Source organism: Populus euphratica, unplaced genomic scaffold (assembly GCF_000495115.2).
Source record: "Populus euphratica unplaced genomic scaffold, PopEup_1.0 scaffold1.1, whole genome shotgun sequence".
Classification (NCBI taxonomy): domain Eukaryota; kingdom Viridiplantae; phylum Streptophyta; class Magnoliopsida; order Malpighiales; family Salicaceae; genus Populus; species Populus euphratica.
This window is the reverse complement of record NW_011499845.1, coordinates 500,561-513,331: the sequence shown is the minus strand read 5'-3', so window position 1 is coordinate 513,331 and position 12,771 is coordinate 500,561. Positions and strand designations below refer to the sequence as shown.

At 38.0% G+C, this 12,771-nt stretch overlaps 1 protein-coding gene and 1 long non-coding RNA gene across 4 annotated transcripts; one reads left to right on the top strand and one right to left on the bottom strand.

The window, feature by feature from the left end:
• The first annotated feature begins 1,669 nt into the window (after positions 1–1,669).
• LOC105124321 (uncharacterized) lies at positions 1,670–3,305 on the top strand. 3 transcript variants are annotated; one of them, XR_842033.1, is made up of 4 exons: positions 1,670–1,858; positions 1,954–2,798; positions 3,016–3,090; positions 3,294–3,305. It is a non-coding gene; the product is annotated as an uncharacterized LOC105124321 (long non-coding RNA). The 3 variants fall into 3 exon arrangements; XR_842042.1 differs by lacking the exon at positions 3,294–3,305 and having other exon boundaries at positions 1,954–2,383; positions 2,720–2,798; positions 3,016–3,292; XR_842029.1 differs by lacking the exon at positions 3,294–3,305 and having other exon boundaries at positions 3,016–3,292.
• A 371-nt stretch (positions 3,306–3,676) lies between these two features.
• LOC105124424 (ABC transporter B family member 20) lies at positions 3,677–12,215 on the bottom strand. Its single transcript, XM_011024472.1, is given in 12 exon segments — positions 3,677–4,815; positions 4,818–5,528; positions 6,144–6,385; positions 6,521–7,302; positions 7,467–7,807; positions 7,903–8,123; positions 8,224–8,534; positions 8,611–8,870; positions 9,633–9,833; positions 9,928–10,103; positions 10,210–10,264; positions 11,451–12,215. Coding segments are annotated over 12 exon segments (4,218 nt in total). The 5' UTR covers positions 11,835–12,215; the 3' UTR covers positions 3,677–4,281.
• Between the last annotated feature and the right edge of the window lie 556 nt (positions 12,216–12,771).

Here is a 12,771-nt window from a genome sequence, read left to right as displayed (position 1 = left end):
CCATGCCCACAAATCCAGTTTCCCCTTCATCATCTCACCTCACTTGCCATGATTGAGATTTGTCCTTTTTCTTTTTTTATAACCATGGTATCCAGATTAATTTATATATATTTAAACTAATTTTATTAAACCGTAAAATTAACAATCAAATGAACCTCTAATAATCAAAACTCGAATTAGAGAGCAAACCGAAGAAATTGCATTCCCATTGTCATTCCACTCCACAGACATCATTGCATCATAGCATGTTGTGAATAGAGACCTCGAATCTATATGGGCTAGGCTCTAATCATGGATGCGTGTGGGCTGAAGTCGGGCTGAATCTCCAATCAGAACCTTGAGGTTAATGATTTGATATCCAGCTATTTGATGAGATATGAGGCATAAATTACATTAATCAATCTATAATTTTATCAACTGGCTATTCTTCCCCTTCTCCTTCCTTCCTTCCTTCCTTCTTTCTTTCAAGAGATGAGACTGCTGAGCATTGTATTGTACCGTGCAATTTATTTCACATACTCACATAAATGTCTGGTGTTGTACATTGATAGAATTGTGGAAGCCATGGAATAGACTTGACAGGAGGAGATGCTTAATTTCAGAAAGTAAATTTTATTGTTTAAAACTTTTTAAAAAAAGATTATCAAATCGACGCAGGCCAGCAGGTAGCCAATACCAAGGTCCAAGGCAAGCAAAGCCCTGTCGCCTATCCTTACTTCTCCTATATCACAAAAGTCCTGGAGGCTCAGAAAAATGTAAATTCTCGTGGACAACCTCTACTCCCACATTGGCTAATCTGTTTGCTGTTAGCTCCCGCGCTGTAAACATGAAAAACACCCACGGCTTGCCAGTCCTTATCTAAACCAGGCCGAAGTCAATCCTATTTTGACTGCCCATAGCTCTGCAGTAACGACATCAGTCCAATAAAGCCCGGCAGTAAATCCACACGATTTTTTTATATAAAAAGTTGAATAGACATTTTACTCGTATTTTATTCAGATTTAAATAGATTATAAGTCTTTTACTGATTTAAATTGAGTTAATCCTTTCTCTGATTTTTTTTTTTTATAAAAAATTCAAACTTGTATAAATCTTGAATCAATTGGGTGGACCTACTAGGTTAGTCTCAATTCTATAAATATAATTATTAATTTCAAAACTCAATATAAATTAAGAAAAAAAATAATATCTAACTATTTTATTTTTTTAATTGTATATTGTTAATAACAATATCTATTAAAAATAAAATAATTTTATTTTATTTTATTATATTTTATCCATCATAACTAAATATAATATAAAGATAGTCATTCTATCTTATCTCTCATTACCAAACATAATTTTATATTTATCTTCTTTTATATTTTGTATCTTATATTTTTATTATTTCTGTCGCTTTTGTTCTAACATAGTAATAAAATGTTACTTACTTCAACATATTATACTTATAAGTTAAGAAGTTTTTAATATATCTATATAGAAACACAATAAGCCCAAAGTCATCAAGCAGACCTCTCGGATCTCCTTTTAGAATTATGGGCTAGGGTGGCCTCATTTCGCCTTACCAACCCCAGGGAAACTGAACACAGGCCTAGATCGTTTGTACAGACAAACGTTTGGGGTGCTAAGATCCAAAGTCGAGAGGGAACTGCCCTAGAATTAGGATATTTTGGAACAATTACTAAATAACTTTGGTCTTATATTACTACCTCATCGTACTCTAGATGACCAACTTATGTTCCTTGTGTTGCTCATAGCTATCAATGCTTTCTAGGCAACTGCAAGAGGCGCCTCCTACTGCTAGGAGTTAAAGCAATGACCACAAGTTCACTCGCAGCAAATCTCCTTTTAGCTGAAGGTAATTATAGATTGGTAGTCATCTCTATATATTCGTAGCTACTGTACATAAAAATGAATTCTTGTCAAACCTCTCTCTGTCGTGGAATTGTGCAGAGATACCAAAAAACTATCCATGTTCTGTGAACTTTGAAGATGGATATCCATATTATTACCCCTCAGATTGGATAGTAAGTTATGCAGTCATATTATAACGTGGAAGCTTGAAGTTTAGCTCTCAAGACTCGACAACTTGTCGTCTATTTCCTAGGATTTTGACTTCAGGGGACTTTATTCTGCTTTTAAGGACAGAACGAGGCAATTGCAGAATGTTAGGGTGAGATTGATACCACCGGAGAAAAAGGAAATTCATGAATTGGGGTCCAATGGAAGAGGCAGAAAGATTGTAGTTTCGTTCCCTTTTCACGTCATTAAAGCCTAGATATGGTACTTCACAAGCTTTTCTCCTTGTCAGGTTATTTACCGATTGGGGAAGCACAGGTATACAGCACCAAATCAAATGCCAACCATATATAGCATGCAGGAGGTTGTATCATTGCCTATCCTTTCAGTTTATCGGCTCCTCTTAGCTAAAAACACTTCCTTCAAATCCGGCGATTATCAGACCCTCCCATGCTTGCTGATTTCGTACTTCCTGCACGAAGATTTTAACTTGATCTTTGCTCAGTAAATAGTTTACGAATATGACAATCACAGGCAGCAAGAATATAAGAAGTTTTCTTGAAAATTATGTTTGTAAGCCCATGAGTGCTGAATCATTCTTGTGATGGATTTTAGCTTGACAGAAGTTTCACCTTTCGGCAAGTGAAATCATTATCTCTTGGCATACTGAATTTCTTTGACGGGTTTCTTCTGAACGCAGAAAACTGTAGACGGAAAAAAACCATCACTTTTGAGTACGGACTTGCATCTCTAAACAGCAACCATAGCTATTGCTAATGGTAAGCATCATATCTCTTGAATCGTCAACATTCTATATATTGCCACTATATGCCAACAGAAGCGAACAGCAGGTGATACTGTGTTAACATGGACACAAGCAGATAAAACAGTCCATATGAAAGCCTGTAAGAATAGGGAAAGTGTAAGAACAGGGAAAGATATAGATGAAGCTGCTTTTCAGAATCTGGATTGATCAATGGTTGTATTTCTGTGTAGGGAGTTCTTGCACACTGATTGTGACGGTGGAGAAGATTTTGCAGTCAGCTTAAAGTGGAAGCCGACTCTTTCAAGGTGCTTGAAATGCTATACGGGTTAACGATGGTTGAATAAGAAAAATATTCATGCGTAGCGCACACATAATTAGTTGACAATTTTTGGCGATGAAATTGCTTTTACCTTGGACCCTGGCTTGGCTTGGCAATAAAAACTGAATGATGCTGCTTTCGAGCACAGTGCACATTTCTTGTGAATAAACTAGGTGGTAATGGACATAGACAAAGGCGAAGCGGTAGCCTCCATGAACACCAGATGATTGATATAAAACAGTGCGGAAAATGAAAGGTCGAAGAGGAGGTTCAGGGCGGGGTGGCCATTTTCAGAATCACCACCTGAAAAACATGACATGCCTTTTTCTCTTGACCATGCAAGAACACGACTTTCGTAGTAAAACATTCCTCACGATGTAAAGAGCTGGATGTAAAGTTGAAATTCCTACCATGGCATGATAGTACAGTTTCAAGGCATCAGAAACATATCCATCCTTGTAATAATAATAATAAAGCATCAAACATCATACTGCCTTGTTTCCAGCAAAAGCATAACAATGGCGCTGATCTAACTGACAAAAAAATCAATCCGATTGTGAGTAAACTAGTAGAAGTTAACAGGTTATAAATTAACCGCGTGGTTATTTACAAAGATCGCAACAAATTCTCTCACCTCTTACCCTATTCTGAACTTTCTTTCAAGTTCACAAATGTAAAATTTACAGTAAACACACCCAAGCTAGTCAGTCGCATAAATTCATTTAAGGGAGAAAAATACTCACAAAAGAGAACAAAAACCAGGAAACACACCCCATTAGGACTAGAATTATCTCCTCCACCCAATCCCTGACTAACGAAAAAATCAATCATGGAGACGAAGCAACAACGTAATGCTTCCCTCCAAAAGAATATGGTCGCATCTAGCCTCTCGAAAGAGCATTTCCTCGCCAGCCAAACAAAATCCAAGATCCCTATTTCTAAATCCTACATCTGAACAACATAGCTATCACTGCCACCACTGCTCCATCTCATTTTAGCCATAGAAAACGCTGTCAAAAGCTTCATCATTCTCATTAGCTTCTTGTGTAATCTGGAAACTCCAACCTACTGATATTTCTAGAAGCACTAGCAGGTATACACGTTTCAAGAAATTCAAGATGGCCCAGAAGAACTATACAGGTGAACCAGATGGAAATTTCAACACTGTAGCCCAACCTTAAATCAACCGATGTTGTCGCAAACCCTTTCCAAAGTGGGGTTGCATCAGACGGACATACAAACCATTCTTTGCCATCAAAGAATCATGGGCCCCTTCCTCAACAATTCGTCCTCCATTTAGAACCACAATGTTGTCAACATGCCTCATCATTGCAGTTCTATGAGCTATCAAAATGGTAGTTTTGTTTCCCATAATAAGAGTATCTAGTGCCTCTTGTACCACTCGACTTGATTCAGATTCGATGGATGAGCTGGCTTCATCCAATAACAAGATGGGTGCATTCTTCAACACCACTCGAGCTATTGCAATTCTCTGCTTCTGCCCTGGGGTAAGGTCCACGCCCCTCATTCCCACATGTGTGTCATAACCATGAGGCAGACTACTGATGAAATGGTGAGCATTAGCAATTCTTGCAGCCTCTTTCACCTCAGCCTCGCTGGCATTGTGCCTAGCATATATAATATTTTCTCTTATAGTTGTTGAGAAGATAATCGGTTCCTGCTGTACAAGACCAAGTGCTGAACAAGACCAAGATGATTCCTCAACCATCTCAAATTATAAAGTTTTAAATCCCGGCCATCCAGTAGGACTTGACCGGCAACTGGATCATAAAATCTTTCAATTAAAGAAATTATAGTGCTTTTTCCAGACCCTGAAACTCCCACGACAGCTACAGTTTGTCCTCCATTCACCTTGAGACTGAAATTGCTCAATACCAACATTTCTGGACGAGTTGGATAACAGAAATCCACATTCTTCAACTCAATGCTTCCATAAACATTAGGAGGCTTCAGTGCTGAGTTATCATCTGGGTCAATCTTAGGTTCTCGATCTATAATTTCAAACACTGAAATAAGAGATTTTCGCCGCTTAAGAATGTAGGGAGCCAATCCAAAAGGCTCCACCAGTGCAAATGTTGCAAAAGAAAAAACCATATACTCCTTGAGAGCCGTATGAAGATTCACATTGTGATTCTTTACAGAGTACGCAGTGTACCAGAGAAGAAGGGCATTACAGGCGAAGAGAAGAAACTGAGAAAAACCAAATCCAAAACCAATGGCCATTCCAAGGACAAAACTCTGCTTAAATATTTTCTGTAGTTGAAATCTGTAGAGCTCCATTACTTTATTACCCGCACAGAATGCCACAACTGTATAAATGTTTCTAACAGAATCCTCAAGGACTAATGATGCTTTTCTGTGCATCTCCTGGATGCCCCTAGAAAATCCAGCAAGCCACAACTTCTGCAATTTTTAAGTTGGCAGCCATTCAGGGTTTTGGCACAATAAACTATAAATAATGTAGTGTTTATAATTCAACTTTTAAGAGTGGAAAAATGCTTGATGGGATGGAATTAAAGCTCAGTCACTGAACATATCCGATTGAAAATAGCTGGATTTGCAAGGTTACGTGTATGTGTGTGCTTGTGGAGCTCGTACGACCATAGACTATCCCAATAAAACTGGTATTGAAAAATTGGTCTAATACAGTTTGTACCAAATCCAAACAAAAGCTAAAAACATAAGCAAAAAACTGTTAAGGAAAAGCATGCAACTAAAAGGCATTTTTCACTTTTCACAGGTTGACACTCACTGCCATATGGCTAATGCTTGATGGTTAATAGCCCCCTAATCAAAAGAAAAGAATGAAAAAGGAAATTGACTCATAAAAGAAACTCCTAGAAACTTTAATTACTGATCAGTAAGTGGTAACACAAGATTTATTCTGTTTCATTCGACTATGTAACATAAAAATCAGATCAAAAAACGTTTGTTGCAAAATTAAGTCATCAACACTTACAGAAAACTTCTCATGATAAAATGATGTCAGGTTAAAAAGCATGCAGAAACTGTTCAAACCTGTGCAATTGCAGAGACAGTGAGAACTGGCAAGGTTGCCAGTGCTACAAGAGCCAATCGCCACTGAAGCAGCATCCCAATGACAACAGCCACAATAACTGCAGCACTGTCCTGTATAAATATTGAAAGTCGGTTGCTGAATGCAGCTCTTACAAAAGTAGCATCATTTGCCAAGCGCATGGATAACGTGTCAGCACCATTATCCTCTTCATCGAACCATCCGACTTCATTCCGCAGCATTGCTGTGAGATGATGACCATTAATAAGTCATCGTCCACACAAATAACTCTATAAAGCATGGAAATAACAGCTGTGTCGGATGTGACACCTGGCACCATATTCTCAAAGAAACTAACAGAGATATTAAAGCTATTTACCTGAAAACATCATTCTGCGGACACGTTCAGTCATTTTCTCTCCCATGATACCAAAATAGAAGTGCTGCAAGAAATTGGCAACAACAGTCACCACACCCATGATGGCAATCATCAAGCACCACCTGTTTACCTCCTGCTGCAAGTGTTCTCCTCCTCCATAATAAGCAGTCACTATCAGTGAAATAACATAAGCAAGTAGTGGATTGAAAGAACCAAAAATAGCAGCACCAATGCTTCCTAAAACAGCATAAAGCCACTCTGCCAAACTAAGCTCTGCTAGTCTCCAAAATGATGGTTCTTCCAGATGCTTTGTATCCTTTGATTCCTTCACTTTAATTGGAACATCATCTGAGTGACTGTGGGGTCGACTGAAAGTCTGCGAGTGGGAACGCTCATTTTTAGGATCAGATGTCAAAAGTGGAGAAACAGGGGATTCAGGGTCTGAACCATTTGATGTCTGTCTATGTGCAGACTGGACATCAATCTTGGGTAATTCAGGTAGTCTCATTTCAAAACTATCCTGCCTTCTTATTGATGGTTCCTTATCAGCTCCATCCAAGGGAAGGCCGTTTTCCATCATCTTCTCTGGTGGTGGGCTGAGAACTTTTGGTGATTCTTGTGAATTAAACATGCTATCTGGAGGCCGAAATATACCAGGAGCTCTCTGAAGTGATGGTGACCTGGCTATTTTAGGGGAGGATGGTTCTTGATAGCTGTGGCCTGTTGAGGGATCCTTTTCAACCTGGAAAGCAGCAGTATCCTTGTAGTTTCTAACTGGCATCCTGGATAAAGGTGCATATCTCAGAAACATAGTATCATAAAGAGATGCAATTTAACTGTTTAGGAAATGTTTGAATCAAGCGTTTTAATTCTGCCAACAAAAGTTACACAATTCAAACATGAAAATTTCACTATAATGCACAACATCATTGTTCTCATACTATACCTCCTTGGAAGTTTTGCTGCTTCTTCGCATTTGAGAAGCTCTGCATATAGACCATTTAAGGTTAATAATTCATCATGTGTACCCATTTCAACAAGCTGACCCTCCTCCATTACAGCTATATAATCAGCATTCCTAATTAGACTAAGACGTCTAGCTATTATAATGGTTGAACGTCCCAACATGAGAAGATCTAGTGCCTCTTGAACTGCTCTCTCAGCTTCAAAATCAAGTCCACCAGTGACCTCATCAAGCAGAAGAATTGTTGGATTTAAAAGCACTGCCCTGGCAATAGAAAGTTTAATTTTCTGCTCCTCAGTCAATGCCAAACCAGCCCTACCAACCTGAAATGTACAGCAATTAATTTGCAGGAGGACAGCCAAGAGATAAGCAATAAAAATAAACAGGTCGAATAAATATCCTGTCCTTTAAATATTACCTGTGTCTCGTAGCCTTTTTCAAGTGAACTGATAAATGTGTGTGCATGTGCTATTTTGGCAGCTTCCTCAATCTGATCCAAAGTAGCATCTCGTCCATATACAATATTATCTCTTATACTCAAACTCAGCAAGGCAGGTTCCTGGGTGACCAGCCCTATTTGGCTTCTGAGCCATTCCAGTTTCAGGTTTTTAATATTCTCTCCATCAAGAAGAACTTCTCCTGAATGAATTGACCAAAAATGTTGGAATAAACATGTGGACATGGCTAAGTATATAGCATTATCTCAAAAGGAAATATAAAAATAAAATGGCCATAATACCTAAGTTAGGATCATAAAAGCGCTCCATGAGTGGGATAATGCTGCTCTTTCCAGAACCATTTCTTCCAACAAGAGCCACTGTCTTTTTAGCTGGTACAGTGAGGTAAAATCCACTCAAGATGGGAATCTCAGGACGAGACAGATAGCTAAAATAAACATTTCGAAACTCAATATTTCCTTGCACTGCCACTAGGTTGTTCCCATCCTGATTAACTGTGGAGGATGACCGACTTATCATCTCAAAGAGTCTATATGCAGCAATTCGTCCTTGGTCAAATGAATAGAAATTGGTTGCAGCTTGATTCAGCCCACTGTAAACACAAGGGAGACAAGAAAACCATAAAATATTGTTTACAGTGCTGAGAAAGAGGAGAACAAGACACTTACAGGCCACTTAAAATTATAGCAAACAGGGCTGTTACTATTTCACCACCATGAGCTTTATGACTTGTAACCAGAAACCTTCCAACCCAAAGTTGCAAGGCACAAGAACATATTGCAAGCCCATACGTAAAACCAAGCCCAAGTCCTTGAACAAGGCTAATCAAAATACCATATCTCAAAGTTGCTTGTAGTGATGTTGCATATGAATACTTTGCCAGAGTTTCATTTGTGAATGCATACAAGGTCCTACTATAAGAGACTGCCTGCACAGTTTATAAAATTACTAGTATTCAGTATCAATAGCATGTGATGAATCACCACAATAGTGGTATCACAAGTAAATTTAGAACTTGCAATATTTTAATTTTCTATCTGTAATCCAAAGAACAGTCTAAAAAAGGGTTACACCTACATTGCACGGACAAATGCTGACACTACAAAGCCCAGAAAAGCAAGAATATGCTTTCTATTCATGCATAACTGACAATCTGTTTAGTGCTTGAAGAGCCTCTCAAAATAGTTTGACTACCCCTCCTAACAATATGGTCCATCAAAAAATTAAATCTAAATTAAAGGTACAGACAGCCAACATATACAACAATAGAAAAACAAAGCGAAGCATTTGCAGGGATACATTTCAGTCTAATAAAACCCTCTCTCAACTAAATCATCAACAAAATATATTAACAGCATTAAGAGTACGGCACCGCAAACACATATCTTCATTAGCCAGTCATATCCCCATGGATATATAACTCCTTATTCCTAATTTTTCAGGATTATGATTCTGCTCAATTGCATAGAAACAATAAAAAATATAAGCAATTACAATGTCCACCATGGTGAGTAATAGAAACATGATATATAATCCTTATTTCTAATTTTTCAGGATTATGATTCTGCCCAATTGCAGAGAAACAATAAAAAAAATATAAGCAATTACAATGCCCACCATGGTGAGTAATAGAAACATGCATCTTCACATGATTGCGCAATAGAAGTTTAGAGGAGGGGGGGGGGGGGGCCTGTTCAGCAATGCTAGCAGCTTCAGCATATGCATCTTGAATGCTCTCAGAAAGCCTATGAAGAAATATATTTGAGATACCTCCAGCAGCAACAATGAATGGGCCAGTGGCTAATGTTATTAGTGCAATTTGCCAGCAGTTGACAAATCCAATAGCAAGACCACTGAAAAATGTAGCCATATTATGAATATAATTTCCGACCTGCATCATCAAGCGCCTCTTTCATCAGTTTACAGAAAACATTTGCACAGAATAGAAGTAGAGGGGAGAAGCAGTTGATTTAGATTTAACATACCTTTTCACTCAATGCAGATTGAATGAGGAGCACGTCACTCAATACTTGGCTAACAATATCCCCGTTATTCCCATATGTATCGAAAAAGCTCATGTCTTGATTGAGTAATACCTGAACATACTTTGACCTGATGACCGCGGTCTGACGTTCCCCAGTTAAAATCCAGCAGGAAACCTCTATTACAGATAAAAAGTTAGAATTGATGGCTCTAAAGAGGCCATTATTCATGAGCTGATAACAAAAATACAATAAAGCTCATTATGGTGAATATATGAATTTTACCAATCCAACCAGCAGCAAAAACTCCCACGGCTAAATAAACAATGTGCATAGCAAGCTGCAGACAAAGCATAACATGGTCAAATAAAAAAAGGTACATGTTTGCAACTTCAACTGGACAAATAGATTTCAGAGAACATGAAACTCAGGACCCCCGCCCCAGTTGGAAACCAACACATTAGAAACAATGAATCAGTAAGGAATAATTAAAGCCTTAGATGGTCACATATACAGCAAATGAAGTTCCAACTGGGCAACGTGTATGAATACATACAGCTATGTCTCCAAGATTGAGATATGACTCATCAAAGATCAAGTTCTCAGATGTGAAAATCGACTCCTATCCAAACTTCAATAGGTACAGGATCCTGATACTTAACATGTATTTTATTCATATGCTCCTGCCTAACAGTCAACCTCGGATCCAGCTTGGCTTCACAAATTTCATATATTGACCAAAAAGTAAAAAAAGAGCAATCCGAGTTGTTGTAGTTTTTGGTTAATGCTAGAGAATGAGAGAGGGGAAGGGGGGATTGAAACTCAGGGGTGTATGGTGTACTTAGTTGCGTTATTTGGAAAACCCTTAATTTGTCGCTCAAATTGGAAAAAAAAAATGAAGACCTGATTGCATAGAGCTCTTAGTAGTCTATTCATTATACAACCTTTTCTTCCTCCAGAATTACCAGTATTCCTTTACTGATTACAAGGACAAAAAAAAAACACGTGTATTACTAACATTTTCTATCACGGTAGAAGAATTTGTTTAGAAACAGAAAAACCGTGGGAAACTACAATTAGACTATATGTTCAGTTTCTTTACACAAAAATTACAACATTAAAAACAGTAAATCGCAGTTGCTTCCCAAACAGAACCCTCTCTCTCTAATTGCCTCCAGTAGTATAACGCTGCACTTTCATTTCTGAACCAATCTAACTGGCAATAAGCTAAACAAGACTAATTAAACAACGATTAAGCATGTTTAACAACTAAAACATATCAAGTCCCAAAAAATTGAAACTTTCTCAAAATAGAACAAATTACAAGCATAATTAACCAAGCCCAGCAAACTTAACTACCAAAAAAACTATTCAACTTCAGATTTTAACTAATTTTCCAATTCCTAATAACCCTCATTACTAACTAAATTCACCTAGCCACCCCAGCAAAACAACAGATTATGAATCATTTTTCACTCAAAACTCCGGAAAATTAAAAACGATTAGGGTTTGCAAAAATAACTCACATCAGTAAACCTGTCAAATCGCTCCTCCGGCGCAGTCCTCAAAACCCCAATAATCTTCCCAAAGTAATGCAAGTAAACAACAAGAGCAGTCCCATGCGCAGCCGCTGCAAGCGACCCAACGATCATGAGCCCCCAATCTAACCTATCAGCACAAGCAAACAACCCGGAGAAAGGAACAGCAGCTGGCGGCGGCTCCATCTCCTCGGCCTCCTCGATCTCCTCATCTGCTTCAGCTTGAGCCGCCGCAGCAGCGGCGGCGGCCGCCTCCGCACTGGTATCTAAGTACGGAGACGGACTCTCCGGCGGCTCGGAAACCTCGGAGACCGGCGTCAACGGTTGTATATGCGGCGGGGACCATCCGAATAATCCCCTGGAGATCATCATCTTGGGCAGATGACTATCTGTTTGTTCTGTCGTTAAAAAACCCTAATCGATTCCTTTTACCTCTAAATTTAGCAGCAGATCTGTGCTAAATTTAGAGGCCAAAATTCGAATTTTTGTGCGTTTTGAGGAGCTGAGAATAAAATTTAAGAAAAAAATAAAAATGGGATCTTTTTCTTTCGGTTTTGGGTGACTGGACCGGGTCAAAAAGGAGGATTTCCTAGAGAGAGAGGGAAGGAGAAAATGTTGACTCACACCAGCTGAGGTACCAGACTGGAAATGACTGTAAGGAATACTGCCCCCTCTAAAACTCCTTTCTTTTCTTCCCGTATTTGGCTTTTTGCATGTGATAGTTTTTGTTAGGTTAACGGTCATCTCCCGCCTCTATTTTGTCACAATATCAGGAAACTCCGGGGATTTTTGTCCTTTAAACTTTAGAATATTGCTTTTGACTACACAATCGTTTTGTGCAAATTTTTTTTCCAGTTCCCTGAGTCATGCCAGTAGAAACAATTCATGTTATATATATAAGTGATTATTTACGGGTGTATCAGGATGTGTTTTAAAATATTTTTTATTTAACAATATGTTAAAATAATATTTTTTTATTTTTTATGGTGGAATATTAAAATGATAAAAAACAAAAAATATTCAAAGAAAAACTAAATGACAGCTCAACATACAGTCAAATAAACTCCAAATTTCATGCTAGTAAATCTGTCATGATATATTATTAATCAATTGATTGAATTATGGACTCTGTGTTAACATCGGATTAACATATTCTATATATTAATTTATTGATTGTCATATTTAAACACTTTACAATATGGATTTTCTATGGGAAATTACTATTTTATTGGTCATGGTTTCTTTATTCTAAACAAATAGTGTATTATCAAAAAATGATTCCAAATACCACTCTGGAATAAGAAGTTTT